This window comes from Marmota flaviventris, chromosome 3, assembly GCF_047511675.1.
Source record: "Marmota flaviventris isolate mMarFla1 chromosome 3, mMarFla1.hap1, whole genome shotgun sequence".
In the NCBI taxonomy this organism is placed as follows: domain Eukaryota; kingdom Metazoa; phylum Chordata; class Mammalia; order Rodentia; family Sciuridae; genus Marmota; species Marmota flaviventris.
The window spans coordinates 3,286,890-3,306,267 of record NC_092500.1 but is presented as its reverse complement, the minus strand read 5'-3'; the positions used below and the strand labels follow the sequence as shown (position 1 = coordinate 3,306,267).

Below are 19,378 nucleotides of genomic sequence, written 5' to 3'. Positions count from 1 at the left end.
TTGGCTCACAGTCTGCCCTACTGACCCTACTGACCTCAAATGGAGAACAATCTAACTCGGGCCTGATTCCCTTCAGGGCATCCAGCACTTCTGACCCATGAGGCAGCCCAGGCCCCTCTGCAAGGGCCACTGCTGTCACACCAGGAGGCTCAGGTGATCCTACGTAAACGCCCCTGCAGACTCAGCAGGAATGAAGCAGTGACCTCTTCAGCAGAGAGGAAGGGCAGCTGGCGGTGGAAGCACTGTCCACCAAACCAGCACCACACCAAATCCAGAATCTGGGGACCGGAGACTGCACTAGTGGCTGGCCACGTGTGCCACACAGAACAGCAAGCAGCTGCTTCCCACCCACACATGCCCCTGGAGGGGCTCCGTCCACGTCCACACGGCTGCTCAGGCCCAGGGGAGGCCAGATGGCCAGTGGGGAGGAGCGCGGTAGCTGGCACTGGGTCCGGGAGCCTGGCACCCTGCCGGGGCGGGCTCTTCAGGCCCCTGAGCTCAGTCTCTTCCCTGCTGAAACTAGGAGTGGCTCCCCACAGCAGCCACGGAGTCCAGCATGACAGGGCAGAGGCCCTGCGGTGTGCACTCAGTGGGCGCTCGGGGAAACCTACCCTCGCTGAAGCCAGAGGCTTTCAGGAAAGCGCCACCCACTTGGGCCCCAGGCCAGACATCAGTGTCACGGGCAAAAAAACAGAGAAGTGCGCCCTGGAAAGTGGTGTTGGGAGGCCGGGAGTGACGTCTGAGCACCACCTTCTCCCAGAGGGGACATGAGGAATGGGAACCAGACCAGTCTCAGCCACTCGGCCACAGACAGGCTCTCCAAGCCCACAGCTGCTGGAAATCGGGCGCAGGTTGTGGCTGCCCCTTGACTGACCCCACCCAGTTCCCCTGGGTTCCCAGTCCCACGGCCCTGACTGCCCACCACAGACACCGGGCTGGGCTGCAGCTCAGTGCACAGGCTCCAGGCCTAGCCGCTCGAGGCCCTGGATTTGGACCCCGGGGCTGCAAAATGAATTTTAAAAAGGCATCTCACACTCGGAGCGCCAGCAGAGCACGTGACCACCACTGTCACCCCCATGATTAGAAACAAAACCCTCATCTGCCAGCAGGGCCCTCCCCAGGTCTCGACCGCCAGTCCCTCCACGCGAACCCTGTGGCCACCAGGATCCCCACCTGAACTGGGCCCAAGGCCTCCCAGGTCACCTGCCTCATCCCTCCTGTCTGTTCTCCTTGCAGAGCCACAGGAATCCTTTGAAAAGTTAAATTGATTACAACCTTCCAGGGACTCCCATTCCACTCACAGTAAAGGCCAGTCCCCACTTGGCCCATAAGACCTCAGGGGACCTTGCTCTATTTTATCCCCCCCACCAACACACATACATGGCCCTCATTCCTGTCACATGGGCCTCTTGGTGTCTCAGGGCCTTTGCACTTGCCACTTGTTGTTCTGCTTTGTTGCACTGATCCCTCCCTGTCACACACAGTGCCCATCTCTCCAGGTCTCATCTAAGAAGACATGTATTTGAGGACCACTGGACCATCCTGTGCCAGAAAGCAATCACCCCGCCTGGTCAACCTGGACGCTGTCTCTGTGGGGCTCTTCTCCCCGGGGGCCTAGCTCCATCAAACACACCTGTCTCTGTCCCCGTTTCTCCTCTAATGGAAAATGCCCCACTGTAGCAGTGGCCCATGTCCTACAGGACCGGCCTGGCCCATCCTCAACAGGCACCCAGTGCAAACCTCAGGGGCAAGCGCATGGCTCAGTGGTGAGGCCCGCACTTTGCATGCCCCAGGCCGGGTTCCATCCCTAGCACCAGAAAGAAAACAAAAACAAAAACTGGCAGAAGAGGGAATGGATGAAGCTCACCACCCGGCACTCGGGCCTGGTTTCCTCTGCTTTGCTCATTGCTGCTCGCCCTGTCCAGTGGCCACCTTCTATAATCCCCCTTCCTCCTGGGGCCAAATGACCTCTCCTTTATAAGCCTCTGCCAATCTGTCGGCCACCAGACAACACTGCACAAGGGCCCAGGGAGGGCAGCCTGGGTCCTCTTTCACGCCAGCCACTGCACCAGGGCCCTCCAGGGTGGGGTGTTTTTTCATGTTTAGCTAAATTAGGTTTCTCCAAATCCCCAGGTCCTCAAGGTGGGCAACCTCTTGCCCCCAAACCACCCCACCCCCAAGCAGGGAGCACATCCCAACAGGTCAAAAGCCCCCTTCTCACTAGGGCAAGTTCCCACCCTGCGAGGTGCCTCTCCTTTTGAGATCCCTGCTAAATAGGAGCATCCGTCCTGAGGTTTAACCGAGATGGGGGAGGGGCCTGGCAGCCCCTGGGGACCCCTCCATGACCAATCTCCTAGCTCTGACCAGGGGACAGATCCCCGCTGTCCACTGGCTAGAGGGCCCCCAACGGGGGTCTCCACCACGGGGGGGGGGCTACCAGCGCTCCCCCTTCCCATCTTCCTCTGACATCTTTCTCTCCTTGAGGCTCATCATAGTCCTGGTCCCTGGACTATGTGCCCTCTGCCTGGGGACAGTTCCCTGCCAGCTGTCGCCAAGCACCCAGGCATCCCCTTTCCCATCCCCGTCCCCAGTCCTCTCTACCCCCAGTCCCTTGGCCCTTACCATCCCGTTCCCCGCCCCCCATCCAGGTCCCCCCACCCTGGTCCCTCTGCCCTCCCCATCCGGTCCCCCATCTCGGTCCCCCCATCCGGGCCGTCCGCCTCCACCCTCAGGGCCGGCCCTGCCGGAGCTCGGGCGGCGCAGGCCCCGGGCGGACGCGGCTCCGGATCCCGCCGGACCCCGGGCGGCCACACTCACCCGAGCCGGGCGCGTCGGGCCCGGGCCCCGGGCTCGGCCACCAGCGCAGCAGCGCCCGCGCGGGCTCCAGGCTCACGGCGCAGCGCTGCCGCTTCACCCACAGCACGGAGCGCAGCGGCTCCGCCGCCCCCATCGCCCCAGCGCGGCCGGCGCGGCCTGATCGCCAGGCGGGGGGCGCGCGGACGCCGGGGGGCGCGGGACCGTTAGCGGCCCCTGCAGTCGCCTGGGCGGCGGCGCGGGCAGGCGGAGGGGAGGCGGCGCTGCGTCACCCCGTACGCAGGCGGCGGGCGGCGGGGACCCGGGACGGCGCCGGGAGGGGACGCCGCGGGCCAGGTGCGGGCTGGGGAGCGGCCTGGGTGGGCGCGCCGGGAGGGGGCGCGGGGGACAGGAGGGGGCGGGACGCGGGGCGGGAGGAGGACGTGGGCGGGGGTCAGGGGGAAGGGGTCTGGGCGGGACGAGGTGTCAGAGGAGGGGACCTGGAGACAGAGTGGGCCTGGGCAGGGTCGCAGCGCAGCCAGGTGCGCTGGCAGCAGCGAGGGCAGCGGCCGGGGCAGCGGCGCAGGCGACCCTCCAGCCCAGCTGGACGCCGGCGGAGCTCAGCAGCGTCTGCCCGGAGGGCGGTAATGACGGGCGGGGTCGGGGCGGCGCAGAAATGCTGCCTGGCAGCGGTGCGCGGGCGTCCGGGGCCGCCGGCCGGGCTGTGGGGCCCCCGCAGCGGCGTGACCTTGGGCGTCGGTCCTCTTGGATCCCTGGTATCCTGTGGGCCCGGGAGGGGCCTGGCGCTTGGCAGGGAAGGCTTGCTGGAGAAGGAGGTCTCCTTCCCAGGGGCAGAGGGAGCAGGCCCTGAGGACAGCTCTGGAGCCTGCCATCACTAAGGAGACAGTGCAGGGGGACCCAACATCAGCTGACCCCTCCCCTCCTGAGCAGGCCCAAAGGACGAGAGCACAGAGCCTGAGAGCTTTGTGGAATCATCACCCCTGGGGCCCTGGAGTCTTCTGTCTCATTATCCAGCCAGAGCAGCATCCTCTTCCCTGGGAGGTGTCCTTGACCCCAGATAAAGGGACCCCCAGCACTACATAGGCAGGCGCTGCCGCCCGCCTGCCCTGTAAGCATGTCTGTCCCCTTTCATGTCCATCTCTGTCCCCAAGGTCAGCACATAGTAAGCACTCAAATACTGCTTTAGTGGGTATATCTATTTCTGACTTGTCAATGAGGGGTCTTCAGCTCAGACATTCAGGAACTTGTCTGAAAGTACAGGGTTTCTTGCTGGCACAATGGCAGTTGCCTGTGATCTCAGCGACGCAGGAGTATGGAGTATCACAAGTTTGAGACCAGCCTCAAAAGGCTGGGGGCACTAAAGGAGTAGTTCAGTGCTAAAGCACCCCTGGGTTTAATCCTTAGTATGGAGAGAAAAAGAGCCCAGGTTTCTGGCTTGGCATAGCCAGGGCTTGCCTCAGAGTCTTGCTCCAGGACTGACAGGAAAGCCTGTCCTCCCCCTGAGCTCTTTGTGTCCAGCCCTGGTGCTGTGGATGGAGGTGGGCAGGCCAGGGCTGGGGCCTGGATGCCGTGCCTGGCACTGGGTGGCTACATGTACAGGTCTGATCCTGCCAGCTCCCTGGGCCTGTCTACAGAGCAGGAACAGCTATGAATCATTGCTCCCTAGGAGCCCAGCTCCCACTCAGGCCAGTCGCAGCCAAGGCCCTAGGACAGTCCTGCAGCTTGGGATGGGCCCAGAGTTTGAACCACACCCTTGGGCAAGCTGGACCTGATCTCCCAGGGCAGTGGGTGGATGGCAGCAAGGCCTGCCCTGCTTCCTCCCTCCCACACTGCTGCTCTGAGCCTTGGGAAATATGGATATGAAACCTCTTTGGAAACCTCATGCCAATGTGAGACTGACGGGGGCAAGTGCCAAGGCTGCTCTGTGTGGAGGGGTTTCCAGGCAAGGCAGAGTGGGCAGGGGCTTGGGAATGCCAGCCTCCCTTCTGGAGCCTCTTCCTCCTCCTCCCTGTGGCCAGGGTCTTTCAGCTTCTTCACGTTTACTCATTCAGTGTCCTACATTGGCCACAAAGTCTTGCAGCCGGCTCGGGAGGCCCAGAGCCCAGGTCTCAAGGAACTGCGTCCAGGGAGATGGCCACATCAGCCACCAGACACTAGTGGAGCTCTAAGCAGCACCCTAGTGTGATACGGTCCTAGGATAGACCCTGCCCTTCTTCACCCAGAGGACTCAGCCGCTGGCCAGGCCCAGGGTCTTTCAGTGGCTGCTCTGGGCCTGACTGCATCCCCTTAAGTCCCAGTGCCTCAGAGCATGACCATCTGGAGATCATTAGTGGGCCCTGCCCAATCTGGTGTCCTCATAAGAAGGGAAAATTTCAACACACACAGAGACATCAGGACAGGTGTACCCAGAAGAAGATCCTTCTAAGAGGCAACAAGAGAATGGCCACCTGCAAGCCTTGGGACACCAGCCCTGCCAGCTCCTCGGTCTCGGACCTCCAGCCTCTGTGAACCATGAGGCATAAAACTCCGGCCTTTGAGCCGCTGAGGCTGAAGGTGTGCTGTGGAACCCAGTTGGCGATGGCAGAGGCCTTTCAGCCTGGGCACCGTCATCCAGAGACTGGGTGGAGCGGGGCCTCCAGAGCAGCACCCTGCTTCTGCTCAGGAGGAGAGGGTGAGCTAATGAAGGATGTATTTTCAGGGGAGGCACTTCCCGTAGTTGAGATGGTTGGTGTTGGACAGGGTCAGGTCCTCTGTGGGGCCTGGTGTTGGACAGGGTCAGGTGCTGTGAGCCATGACTGAACACAGCACCAGAATGGAGGGAAGGAGGCTGCTTTGCCCAGAGCAGCTGCCAGACCTCCACTGTGTTGGGTCCCCTGGGGCCAACAGGAACCAGGTGTGAAGGCAACCGGCAGAGCAACAGCCAGCCAGTGGACAGTGTCATGCCTGGAAGGCCTGCCTCTGCGTTAGGCTGCACCCAGCTCCCCCGAAGCCTCCAGCCACCTGGCTCACCGCTTCCCTGGAGGGCGTCTGTCTCCCATGCTGGGCTCTGGCCATGATGCCCTTCCCACACGTCTGCCTGGGAGACCCTGCTCACTTCCTTAGCCACATCTCCCCTTCAGCTTCAGAGGCCCCTGGCAGTGGGCTCCAGCGTGCTTCTGCCCGGCTGCCACAGGGCGTCACCTTTGCCTGTGTCCCTGCAGCACAACCAGTGTCCCAGCCTGCTGCTGCCCTGGTGTGGGTGCAGCTGGAGCCTAGGCCTACATGGGTGAGAGGCACCCGGAGCTGCAGCTAGACCAGTGGCCTGGCTTTAGCCCAGCAGCCCACAGCCCTGATGAGTCAGACCCTGCCCAGCCTCCATCACTTGAGCAGTCTAGAGACTGGGGACACTGGGGTGTCCAGCCTTGGCCAGCGCCCTCTGTCCCTAGTGTCCAGGGTCTCTCATGTGGGCCTCCTGGACCCTGAGGTCCTCTCTAGGGATATACATGACCACTTCAGATTCACTAGTGTCCCACCCTTTGGGTCATCCACACTAGAGGCTCCCTGGCCAACAGCAGCAGCAGCCAGCACTGTCCCTTCAGTGGCCTCTGACCTCCTTCTCCCCTCTCATCCTGGAGCCCTGCCCTTGTGTCCTAGAACGATACTGCTTGCTGAGCTCCCAGGCCTGCTTCAGCAGGACCATTGGACATCAGAAACTGGAAGACTTCTGTGGGGGCCTGACTCACCTCTGCCCAAGGCTGCCAGCCATGCTGCCCTCTGCCTCTGCCTCCAGAAGGAGTCTTCAAGCACCTTCCGTCAAAGCCCACTGCCTGCAAGGAATGTCCTGGGCCCTGAGAGGCCCGCACATTTGGAGAGTGAGTTGATGGTTACAGAATGCACGTCCCTGTGCTGTTAGGTGAAGGGAGGAGAGTAATTCGCTGGAAATGGGTAGCTTTTTTCCTTTTTACAGACCGAAAAACTGAGATCTGCAAAACTGAATTGACCTGCCCAAGTTATACAAAAAGGAAATTAGATGGGTGAGCACTGCAGGCTCTCTGCCCCAGGTGGCAGGGGTCACACTGCCACAGGACTATCTGACATGAGAGGGCAGAAGGTGACAGCCTTCCATCAGTGCCCTAGGCAGGCCTTGCTGCCTGGGGACTCTGTGGGACATCCCTTCAGCCCTCAATGGTGTGCAGGACAGTTCCACCTGAGCTGCTTTCACAGAAATAGTTCTGCCCACCCTGACTTATCCTGTGCATCTGGGAAAGCCTGGGTCCAGGGTGGAGCGCAGGTGTTCCTCCTGGGGCAGTTGCCTGAGGGCAGATCTGAGCTGGAAGGGCCAGTGAGGTAGGGCCAGGAATCGGGCTTCTCATGCACCTGGGGAGCTGGGGTAATGCCATACCCAAGGCTCCAAAGGCCAGCAGTGGCTCAGGTTTGTGAGATCCCCAGATCTGCTTCTGTGACCTCTGCAGTTGAGCACAGTCAGGATGCCTGCTACTCTGCTAAGTATTAGCTCATGTAATCCTCAGGTTTTACTAACTTCCAGGTAAAGAAATAGTCCCTAAAGTTTAGGTGACTGGGCCAGGCATAGGACTGGGAAGGAACAGAACTGTCAGGTTCAAAGCCTGCCTGCTTCACCACCTGCCAGCATGTTGGCTCCCTGGGAAGCATCCTAGGATTGGACCAATCTACTGTCCTCAGAGAAGGATGTCTGCCCTGCACCAGCCCCTCACTAGGAAAGAGGCGTGTTCCTACTGGGTGAACTCAGGGCCCCTCAGGGCAGGAGGGAAGTTCCTCCTTCCTGTCCTTGCAGCTAGAAGAAAGATGGACAGCTTCATGGGTCCATGGTACACAGCATTGTTAGAAGAGAAGAAAGACCAAAAGTACTGGCAGACACCTTGTGTAGAAAAGAGAAAACCTGCTTCAAACAAACTCGGGAACGTGGAGATGAATCCCTCTAAAGGAAGGACAGTCTTAGAGCATACAAAACAACCTGTGTGCAGTCAACAAACTGCAAATGGTAAGTATTGGATCCAAAAATAAAAGCAAAAACTAACAACAAATTAAATAATAAAACAACAAAAAAGCAAAATATATATATATATATATATCAGGAAAAAAAGCAAAAAGCACCTCAAAAATGGATCCCAGGGTGATCTTAGAGATGTATTGAAATGGGCTCCCAAGAAGACCAAAGAAGACAAAATGCCCTGGCCCCAAGAAAAACACACTCAAAGTGATCCTGCAGTGATGGTGGCAGAGAAGGATGGTGCAAGGCTCCGAGAACCCCAGGGCCAACGGTGCCCCACCCCCACCTCACAGTTTGCCAGGAAGTGGGAGGGGAGCCTGAGGAGCCCAGATGAGGGAGCAGGGAGCTCCCCTCCTCAGACAGGGAGCCCTCCTGAGAACAGTGCTGACCCTGGAAACCAGGGGACCTTGCTCTGCACGCCACCTTCTGCAGCCTAAGATGCAGCTCAGGGCACCGGACTCCTTACCTCTTCCCTGATCTCCCTCGATGCTTCCTTCCCCGTTGTCACTGGGCCTAGAAAACCCTCCTGGTGTCCCCTTCCTGCCTCTGTGCCTATCTGTCCACCCGTTGGCCTTTCCCAGTGGATGGTCTTAGTCTAGCAGGGGGAGAGTGAGTGGTGAGCTGTCTGCACTCTGTACTGCAACCCTTCCCAGCTCCTGTGGGTCAACCTTGGGGTTGGCCTCCCCAGCTCTGGTCCTCTGGCCCGTGCCCCACCCTTGGGTGCCAAGTCCCTGCTCTTCTGGGAGTCTGACCTTGTCCTTCCAAGTGCTACATGCCATGTGCTGGGGAAGCATGGGGACAGGTCGGCCTGCATGCAGCCAGTGGGCCTGCGACAAGGTACGGAAGGGTGGAAGGTGATGGTTGCAAACCAGAAGGCCCAAGGGGCCAGGGGCCTAGTCTTTCTCATTTTTGGGTCCCTGGTGCCAACTCAGAGCCTGGAGAATGGTAGATACACAATAAAAGATTGTTGAATGAATAGTAGAAGAAAATACAAGCACAGGAAGCCAGGGGAGCGATTCCCCCCTTTAGTCCTGGATGTTGAGCCGCGGACCTGGTGTGTGCTTATGAGTACCACACTACTGCTTCAGCCCCGGCCCTTTTTATGTTTATCATTTGTTTGTTTGTTTTTTGGTACCAGGGATTGAACCCAGGGGTGCTTAACCACTGAGCCGCATCCTCAGCCCATTTTATTTTTCACTTTGAGACGGGGTCTTGCGAAGTTGCTTAGGGCCTCACTAAGTTGCTGAGGCTGGCTTTGAACTCCCGATCCACTGGACTACAGGTGGCTGCCATGGTGCTGGGCTCCAGTGAAGCAATTGTGAGACCACAGTGAGTTTAAATCGGGGTTGTTTACAGAAACACTGATGGGGACAGACGTTAGGACACCGTGGGGAGGGAGGCCGACCAGGCAGCTCCTGCATGCCACAGCTGACAGAGCTGCTCAGCTCCAGCGTTGGCTGCCGTGTGGGAGCGTGGACCCTTGTCCCCGGTCTCAGAGCTGTCGAGAGAAGCCAGAAGCCCACATTTTTATGTGAGCTCTTATGATTTTTGAATCTTGCAATTAATATGATTCTGAAATAGGGCATATTTCTCAGGATAACACGGTGGGATGACAAAGCCCAGAGGCAAGCCAGAGGAATTCAGAGGCCCTCCGTTTGTGGCCTTGTCTTAAAACTTCAGAGAGTTGAGCTGGACTGTAAGGTTGTTATTTGTAATAGAGACCGATGAATGCATCTTGGCGTCGTGTGCATGTGTGTGCCCCAAACAGTGAAGAAACAAAACCACGGGGGAAGGCTGTTAGAAACACAGGAGGAAGTCAGACACACACACTAGGTGGGCGTGGGCTCGGCAGGCCGCTCTGGGAGGTGGCACCCTAGTGCACAGAGCCCAGAGTGCTGAGCTCACCCCAGAGACAGGAGCAGGCAGCACATGGGAGCTGTAGCCCCAGCTGCAGTGGGGTAGGGGACAGGCCAGGTCAAGGGAAGGGCCAGGGTAACCGGGACCTAGAGAAAGTCACTGGCCAGTAGTGGCCAGGCCACAAACCTGAGCCCAGCCTGCAGCCTACCTTTGTTGGACGTAGCACACATGCCATACAATTCACCTCTTGAGGTCACAGCCCTTTGGCTATCAGTGGATTCACAGATGTCAGGCCACCACCAGCACAGGTGACTTCAGAACACTTTCTTCTCCCTGGGAAGGATGCCTGTGCCCATTCTGCCCTCCACCTGCCCTGTGCAGACACTAACCTGCTTTCTGCTCTATGGATCTGCCTGTTCTAGACACTCCATATTAATGGAGTCATCCCACCCAGGGCGTTGTGCAGGCTAGGCTGGTGAGCCACATCATGGAGCCTCACCCCCAGTCCCAACACGTGGCCTTTGTATCTGGCTTCTTCCACCCAGTGCCTTAGTCGATTCCTGCTGCCATGGTAAAATACCTGAGGCAGGGGGTTTATGAGAAGAGACATGTATTGCTCACGGTTCTGGAGGCCAGGAAATCCTGACGGAAGCAACAGCGGGTTGGGTGTCTTTGTGAAGTGCCGTTCCTCACAGAGGGTGCAACTGGCTGTCCTCATGTTGCAGTAGCCTACTGAAGGTGAAACGTTTCTCACTGTGGGTGTTTGTTTTTGTGACAATAGGGATCTAACCTAGGCCCTCATGCATGCAAGGCAAGCACTCTACCTCTGAGCTACATCCCCAGCCCTCACAGTGGCCTTGATTTCTATTTTCTCTGTTGACTAATGCTACGGAACATCTCCCCATGTGCTGGACAGCCATTTATACATCTTCTTTGGCAAAATGTGGGCATTGCCATCATGCACGTGGTTCTCTATGTGGTACCTATTTCAGGTCTCAGCCCTGTCATGATTACTGCTATTTTGTAAAAGCACTGCTGTAGAGCTTTCTGACCCAACACAGCCTCCACCACTGGTTCTCTAGACCCCCACTGTGTGTGGTGCTGTCACCCCAGCAGTGTAGACATCACTAATCACCGTGGCACTCAGAGATTCATCTACTGGGTCCCAGGGGATGGCCAATGGGACAGGTTTCTGTCTTGAGGGATGATCTCACAGAGATGAGAAAAGACATGAATGGACCTCGGTCTTCAAGTGCTGCACTAGAAATCTGCAGAGGCAGTGTGGGGTCCACGTGGGGTGCATTAGTTCTCCCAGAAGGATATTCCACCAGAGGTGGCTGTGGAGATTTGGGAGTCTAATCAATAACAGCCCAAGTATCCAGAGTTGGAAAGTGACAGGTGTTGGCAGGAGTGTGGAGGACCGGAGCTGTGGAGCTTCACTGGAAGGAAGGAAAACGTGCAGCTACTGTGGGGAGCAGGGCGGCTCCTGAATAGCTGAACGCAGACCACGTGAGCAGGTGATCGAATGCGAGCAGGGACTCTCCAACTTGTGAACTGTTCAGAGTGGCACCAGTCACAGTAGGCAAAGGCAGAACCCGTCGAGTGTCCATCAACAGATGAGTGGACAAACAAGATGCGGCCTGTCGCCCGCCGGCCACCAAGAGGAACAGAGCTCTGACACACGCTAACAATGGATGATGCTGAGGGGCAGGTCCCCGCCCGACTCCAGGGACTCCCTGCTCTGGCTCTGAGTGTTTGGGGGCTCTGCGGGGTGGGCTTCCATGACTTCCAGGAGCCCCCCCCCCCCCCCCGAGGAGGCACACCCAGGTATCCCAGGCTGTCTCGGGCGACCAGCTCCTCCTGCTTTCAGTGCTTCAAGTCCCACGTTCAGGGAGCCTTTCTGTTCCAGGCTCTTGGTCACCCTAGTTGTCCTGATTCCAGGCTCGGGGCCTTCCCAGGGTTGGAGCCAGGCGGGCTGGCCCTGGGCCATGGAGCTCTTTCTTTGTTGGACCCCTGTGGGTGGCACCAGGAGGGTGACCTCTTTCAGGCTTAAGCTGAAGTAGAACAGTGGTGCCAATTAGCAGAGCCTGCGAATGGGCCATGGCCTCTCTGCTGACATCCTGGGACATGGAAAGTTCTTCGCGCAATCTTCTTTCCCTGGTGGGTGCAGTGGTGAGGATGGCCCCCCTCCATGGGGACATACGCTTTTTCACTGGGTTGGGGGCAAGGCTGGGACAAGAACCTGCATGTTTCATGTGCTCCCCAGGTGATCTGGACACAGGGGGTCCTCAGATTGCAGAGCCAGGCACAATAAGGGGCTTGCCTTGCTCTGTCCCACCCAAGGACAACGCCCTGAACCTGCTCTGCACCAAGGCCCAGGCCTGGGCATTTGCTTGCTCATGACCCCCACCTCCCAGAGGGCAGCTGAGAGGTCAGTGCCTGGATACAGCCTGGCGGAGCTGGGAAGGCTGCTGCTACTGCTGCCTCTGTGAGCCAGCCTTTGCCCCTGTCCATTCCAAACTTTGGCCTCTGGCACAGGGGGACGGATGCAGTAAGGGAAGAGCCCTGGCTGGGAGCTGAGGAACCTCTGTGGTCCGGGTTGTGCTCTGCCGGCTAGTCAGGTGAGCTTGGCCGTTTCCTTCCCCATGTTCAGTCCCCTTTCCCTTGAAAGCAAACTTGAGGGTTGAGGGAGCCAGATGCTCTCTCAGGGTCTGACCTGCTGACAGTAGGGCCTGGAATGTGCTTCTTGGAGGCCCCTCACATGACCTGGCTCTCTGTGGTCAGGGCCCAGGCTGCTCTGCTCCTCCCATAGGCAACTACTGAAGGATCTGGAAGAGGACTGACCTGTCTTGGAACTGACCCTCTGACTCTGCAAAGTTCCTGCAAACCCCCCTGGAGCCAGGGGTAAGAGGGGGAGCCAAGAGAGGCCTCCTTCCTTTGTACCTTCACCTGCCCTCTCCCTGAGACAGCTGCCCTCTCTGCCATGCCTTTTCCTCTGTCTCTGTCCTGTGTCCCTCCTCCTCATGGGGTCTGCTCACTGTCAAGAGTGGAAGGGTGGGCCTGGGTACAGCACAGCACATGTGTAGCATGCAAGAGGCCCCGGGGTTCCATGCGCAGCATCACAGACAAAACAACACGTCAAGGCCTAACAGGAATAACTCTGCCTGGGAGTCAGGGACCTAAGGCTGCTTGCCTTATATGTAACCTTGGTTTCTAGACCTCAGCCTGCCCATGTGCAAAGTGGGGGTGCAGGAGGATGAATCTAAGGTGCCCACCTGCTCTGACTCTAGGCTCCTTGGACTCCTCCTCAGCCTCCAGTCATTGGGTGATGTCTGCTGTTTTTATTATTAATTTTTAATCTTGTGACTTCCCTGGGAGCGTCATGTAGGAAGGGCCAAGTCTCGAGGTGCACAGAGCTTCCTTTGTCTCAGGCCTAAGCTTTTGCAGAAAAAAAAAAAAAAAAAGAAAAAGAGAAAGAAATCTACCCTTTCATTTACCCTCTTCCTCTCCTGATAAGGAAACAGCCTGCGGCGAGGATGGCCGAGCTTCACGGTGTCAATTCAGAGCCATAGGAAGGTACTTAGGAAAGATCCTCCTCTGCCAGGCTGCCACCGTCCTCTTGGCCGCGGCCTCCAGGGGGGCTGTGGGATCAGCTGACACTAGGGCAGGAGTTCTCTCCAGGAGCTGCAAGTTGTCACTGGAGGGAAACTCACCTGTTGCAGGTTGCAGCCACGTGGGACTGGGCTTGTGGAGGACCCGCCCTGTGCTGGGGGGAGACTTGGAGGAGGAGTCAGCAGAGGCAGGCGTGGAATCACCCAACCTCACACTCATCCAGGACTAGCCCCCGATGCTGGCACCATCAGCAGGTTCCTATTGATTGCCTCATTTGATCTGTAGAAGGTCATGTGCGGTGTGCAGGCTGGTGGCTGCCACCCACCGTACAGACAGAACAGGGCTGCGGCATGCCTGGGTCACATGGAGTGGGGGCTGCCTGACCCCTGGCCAGCTCTGTCTGCATCTGCCATTTCCTGGTGTACTGTAGGTGACCCAATGCCTGTGACTCAAGGGGGCCCCTAGATGAAAGCAGAGGGGCTGTGGGGCACCTCACAGGGCATGGTCAAGGCTTTCCCGGGCATCCAGCCAGTCCAGCATGGTGTGGTGCTAAGGTCCCGGGGCAGGCTGTAGGAGGCTGGCACCACCTTCCTGGGTGGACAGCATGAAGCACTGTGGTTCAGACATCTTCCTGTGCTGGGTAATACAGCAGCCAGTCTCCCTTTCACAAGTTCCCAGCCCTCTGTCACCAATGCTCCCAGCCCTTGTCCGTGCCCACCATCGCCCTCAGTGGGTGTGATGAATCAGCCGCACACTCCCTGGGAGGAGAGGGCAAAGGCCACGATTCCAAAGATACCAGACTCCTGCTCAGGAGGGGGGCGGGGGCAGGCAGTGGGAGGGGCACTGTGGGAGCAAGCCCTGGGATTGGGAGGCTGGAGGCCTTGGGGGGTTGGTGTCTGTCAGCATGCAGTGAGCTCTGCAAGTAAAAGGTGGGGGACACCAGCCATAGATGAAGAGGCACCCCGAGTGTGTTGAGGGGCAGAGAGTACCGAGGAGCCCTCCAACCTGGAGTGGCCTGTGGCTGGAGCACGGAGACTTTCCCACAGATACGGGTTCGCTGCCGTTTCTTAAGTAGAGCCTCGTGCGGTGGCCACGCACTTCTGGAGCAGGGTGGTCATCAGTGGTGGTGGAAGGTCCCTGGTGAAGGCCAGTGGGAGTCAGGGGCCCTTCCTTCTTGCACAGCCCCCACTGTGCCGTGGGCAGGACACCTGGCGGTTGAAAAGCCAGGTGTGCCTGAGGCCGGCAGGCATGAAGAGGCACCTGAGGTCAGTGGTTGACAGGAGTGAACGAGGAAACAAGGAAATGGGCAGGGCAGGGGGTGTGGCGTGCACTGGGCCAAGTCCCAATAAGTGCTCTGTCCACCATGCAATCCTGGCCTTGGCCCAGTGCCTGAGAACTGTCCCTGCTAGGACCTGGGCCACAGCTCAGTTCTGATAGCCCCTGGGAATGAGCCTGAAACCCAGAACCCATGAGGGTGGCCCCATTTAAGCTGCTCAAATGACACTTAAGATGACAGAGGACCTTCAGTGACCCTCCTCCCTTTCCCTTCCTCCGCCCTCCCTCCAGCTCCCCCCTTCTCCCTTGACCTGTGTTAGGGAGGGGCATGGCTATCATCCCCACTTTGCATATGGGAAAGATGAGGCCCACAGAGGGGCTCAGAGGTGCCACCACCACTTTCTCCCTCCCTTTCTCCTGTACCCACTAAAGTCACATTCTGTACCAGGAATAGTCTGAGGTTGGGTTTTGGGTCTTCCCAAGTGGAGCCAACTTTCCTGGAATTGCCATTCACGTGAGTAAACAGCCGGCCCTGCTGGGGAGCCAAGCCCCTTCTCTTTGATAACAAACCTGGCATCTGAACCCTGAGTCCTTCGCAGGTCGCTGTGGTCACAGGCTGGGCTCTGCAGTGGAGCTGGAGTGAGGCCCAGGAAGGTATGCAAAGACTCTAGACTTTGGGCTGAGGATCTTCAACCCTCCATGACCCTATGGGACAGCGGGCCCCGGTTCTATCCAGTTCATTTGATGAACATGTCCTGAATGGCCACCTGCTGCTACTGACCAAGTGGTCTGGAGGTGTCCTGATGAGGTACAGAGGAAAGGTTGTCACCTGTTGGTAATCCCAGGGGCCAGAGCGACGGGGACAGTGAGGAAGAGCTGGCTTGCAGACTGAGCTTGCTGCAGCCACGTGCAAGATGTGGGCTCAGAGCAGTGCAATGAGGGCGTGGCAGGCAGCTTGAGATTCCTGTTGGTTGGGAGGGCCAGGGTCACTGTACCCTGCAGAGCCCCCCGCCCCCGCCTGCATAGCTGGCCTGGCTTCTGACCCTGCTTACCAACACTGCCCACACATCGCTTGACATTTAAAGACTTGGCTCCCTACTGCCCTACACAGGAGCAGGCGAGGGCTGCTGGACGGGAGGGAGGACTTGAGGGATTTTGTGCAGGCAGTAGAGGGGCCCCTTCCTTGGCTTTCACATGGTCCAGGATTCTCTTCTCAAACACACTTGCATTCTTACTACTCAGGATCCACCCCAGGCAGCTTCAGGGTCCATTCATTCTGGCCAGGGCTTGCTCCTGATGGGCTGCAGGTGGCTCACAACTAGGCTCTGCCCTGCGCCACCTAGAGATGGCTAGGAGACATGGCAGGCCCAGGCTGGCCCTTGAGCACAGGCCCGTGGTCTCCTGCCTCACCACCCTCCCGTCTGTTCTGCCTTCACCACCTGGAGGCATGGGGACCATGCTGGCTCAAGGAAGTAAGTAGGTGAAGCAAGATGGGCATAGGAAGCTGGGGGAGCGGAGGGCTGAGCCCACCCTAGGAGGGGTGCTGGGGGCTCCTGCACAGGCCCAGCCCAGTGTTCCTGCACCAGGCTGTCCCCTGGAGACTCCTCACCATGCACCACCCTGCATCTCCCCTGGCCACTTCCCAGGCCCTGCTCACCCCAAACCCAGTCCCATGCCTCCCCCCTACTCTGCTCCCCATTCCTCTGGTCCCCGGCCCTGTTCTGTGCCTCTAACCCTGCTTCCCCCGTCACCCCTCATGTCCCCACCTGGCCATGCCTGGCTCCAATGTTCTTATGTCCCCAACAAAGCAGCACGGGCATGGGTTTGGAGCCTGGACCATGTGCTGCTCTCTGCAAACTGGACAAAGCCTCAGCCCGGCTGTTGCTGTGCCCCTGGCTTGCCTCTGTGCCTGCCCTCACGCTGCCTGTGGCACCAGCCCCCCATCCCCCCATGGGACTTCCATCCAGCTCCTTCCCAGGCCATGACCTCCAGGTCCCAACTGCCCAGAGGTGCTGTTTGGGCTGGCGACCTACCCACCATTGCCATCCTGGTCTGCAGGGTGCCAGGGATGTAGGACAGGCTCTGTGTCCCCTGTCCTCAGTGCTTGGACTGGCGCGGTCAGCAGAAACTGTTCTGATTCTTTGGCTGTGTTCCCTGGGAGTGAACGGACGGTGCGGCTTCTTCCCTTCGTTCCAGGAGCAGCTGTGGGAAGTCTGGGGAGGGCATTGTGCTACGGGGCATCCTGGTTGCCGCTGGTTGCTCAAACAGGGGTCATGTCCCTCACAGACTCACGATCCACTATGCTTCTCTCACACTTGCTCAGAGCTTTTGGTTGATAAAATGCCTTCAAATCCAATGTCTGGGGGGATTCCCACCGCCTCCCTGAGGGACACGTGGGCAGGGTCCTCACCTCTCCTTCACAGGAGGGAAAACAGGCTGGCAGTATTAGGACATGACGGTGGCCACTGTAGTCATTAGTGGGGGACTAGAACACAGCTTGCAGATGGTCAGTCTGGGCCCCCTCGGTGACCTTGTGCAGTTCTGCCTGAGTCACCCGGGGCCTGCTGGCTGTGAGTCACACGGACTTGTCGCTCCCTGCACATTTGCCAAGGGTGGGGGAGGGGACCCCCGTGACACAGAGGATCCTGGGACCCAGCTTGCATGGTCGAGGGAGGAACTGTACGGCTGACTCTATTTCCGACCAGCTGTGTGACCTTGGCTGAGGTCCGGCATGATGGAGGCAACAGTGAGTGGGCTCCAGACCCCATGCCCCTCTCACTAGCAGTGGACTTTCCTGTCACTTGGTCTCATGAAGCTCCAACTTTCTCATCTTTAAAAAGGGCCCTGGAGGCGACTACATTGCATCCCGAGCAAGACGCTGTGGTCTGCTGAGCTTTGAGATGCCAGACAGAGTCGTAGACTGCACATTGGAAGGGGACTGAGGGGTTGGGGAGCCCTGGGCAGGAGTGGAAGAGGTTTTCCTGGGTGAGCCCGAGCATGATGGCTCTGCTGTCTCCCCCAAAGCCTCAGTAAAATCAGTAACATTCTTTAAAGTGTTTGGTTTGATTTCCAGTTTCTCCTGGATGCCACAAAGTTGATCAATTTTAATTAAAGTTCTTTTCCTTCTGAGGATTCCTTTGCCTCCTTGCCCTTCCCCTTTTCCAACATCACTACTTGGCAGCAGAATGTGCATGTGGATTTAATGGAAGGGAAAAAGGGAGACAAAGCAGAACAGGTTTGGGTACATCCTGGCTACTTTTCCTCAGTTGGATGGGAGGGTTGGCTGTCGGCTGCCTGTCTGGGCAGAGGGCTGGGCACATTTCTCGTCTCTGGGGGTCACACTCCCTCCCCTTTCTCCTGCCTTTCTTTCTGGTGAACCTGATGGGGTGGAAGTTTCTGGTGTATAGCATTTACCTGACCTGGGAACCCAGAGGAAAGATAGCCAGCTTTCCTCCCGGTCCAAAGCCCACACCAGGAAAGAGGACTCGGGGATCCAGGAAACACCAGGTCCTGAAGTTCAACTCAGAGCACGTTCTGAGCGGCCACAGCATGGAAGACTGACCTTGACCGTGTTTGGGGGAGGGCATGCCCAGCTGCACTTCTTCACAGACACAGTGAGCAGCTGGTCTACTGCTGAGCATATTCCCATTTTCTGGGACATTCCTGTAAGAGGGAAGGGAGCCTGCAGGGCAGGCGGTAGGTGGGAGTAGATGCCAACTGCTAATCATTGTCAATAAACAGAAGTAAGAGCAGTTTATATCTGGTCTTTAACTTTCTTAATTTTCAGGACTATCACTGAGAATTTTTAAGCTGAACCTGAAGATGTACATATTTGTTTATAAATTATATACATATTCCTCTATCAATTCATGTGTCACTAGACAGGGTCCAAGGAGGTCCCTCCAAGGAGGTAGTGGGACCTCAATTTGGCCTGGGCAGGTTCTTGACTTAGGCTACTAAAAAGAATTTCAGGATGTGTTGAAAGTAAGTTACAAGTGAAGATTAACTAAAGGATAGCAAAGGGATATGTACCCCCAAAGCAGGGTGTGGGTGCCCCTCACTTCTCAGAGAAGATAAGCCTCACGCCCAAGGTTGAGCTCTGTACTGTAAGCAGGATTTTCCTGGGAAGAAAAGTGCAGATTCTCAGTCAGGCTTTTGTGAAAATCAAGTCCCATGTCAATCATTTGAGATTTGGGGTCCCAAATTTTAAGCAGTCCAGCTGTAAATCAGTTGTGAGCGCACTGTGACATTTGAACTTACAATGTTTCAGTTCTAGTCCATCTTGTGCAAGATGTGCAGCAGGGTTTATTCATCTAATTAGAGAGATGATTGAGCAGGGTGAGTCCTGCTCATAGGTCTGGGTTCCATCCGGCAAAGTTCTCTTTCTCTCTCTCTCTGAGAGCCCACCTATCTCATATGTACTGAGTAATAGTGAGGGAGATGAAGAAGGCGTGGGCAGCCAGGGCGAGATGGCGACGAGGAGGTCCAGGGCAGGGCCAGAGCAAAGGAGCATGGAGAGCCTCTTCTGACGAGGTCAACCTCCTGCTTGACCAGAGTGCTGGTGGACATGAGCGGGACCCATCAGATAGACACTTCCATACTCAGGCTCCTAAGTGGGGGATCCAGTAGAAAAACTAAAACACATGATGAGTGGACAGAAGGGAGCATCGTAGTGAGGAGAGCAGGGACGGGGAGGAGGTAAGGAAGGGAGGAAATTCAGAGACCATAGAAGGAACACGCCCCAACTCCCCCACCGGACTCCCAGCTCTGGGGCCCTTATCTTCAGAGACGTCTGTCTCTCCTTTTGGCAGT

At 57.6% G+C, this 19,378-nt stretch overlaps 1 protein-coding gene and 2 long non-coding RNA genes across 4 annotated transcripts in view; 2 read left to right on the top strand and 1 right to left on the bottom strand.

The window, feature by feature from the left end:
- The window catches only part of Cerk (ceramide kinase), a 41,298-nt gene extending 38,322 nt beyond the window's left edge, over positions 1–2,976 (bottom strand). The window contains exon 1 of the mRNA XM_071609386.1: positions 2,818–2,976. Coding sequence (XP_071465487.1) covers positions 2,818–2,950 — 133 coding nt within the window. The 5' untranslated portion in view covers positions 2,951–2,976. The remainder of the gene's footprint in view (positions 1–2,817) is intronic.
- Positions 2,977–9,328: 6,352 nt separating this feature from the next.
- Positions 9,329–12,576, top strand: LOC114107242 (uncharacterized). 2 transcript variants are annotated; one of them, XR_003585308.2, is made up of 4 exons: positions 9,329–11,839; positions 11,946–12,110; positions 12,218–12,300; positions 12,464–12,576. It is a non-coding gene; the product is annotated as an uncharacterized lncRNA (long non-coding RNA). The 2 variants fall into 2 exon arrangements; XR_011706990.1 differs by having other exon boundaries at positions 9,329–12,110.
- Positions 12,577–14,158: 1,582 nt separating this feature from the next.
- Positions 14,159–17,613, top strand: LOC139705136 (uncharacterized). Its single transcript, XR_011706989.1, has 2 exons — positions 14,159–17,312; positions 17,407–17,613. It is a non-coding gene; the product is annotated as an uncharacterized lncRNA (long non-coding RNA).
- Positions 17,614–19,378: the final 1,765 nt, after the last annotated feature.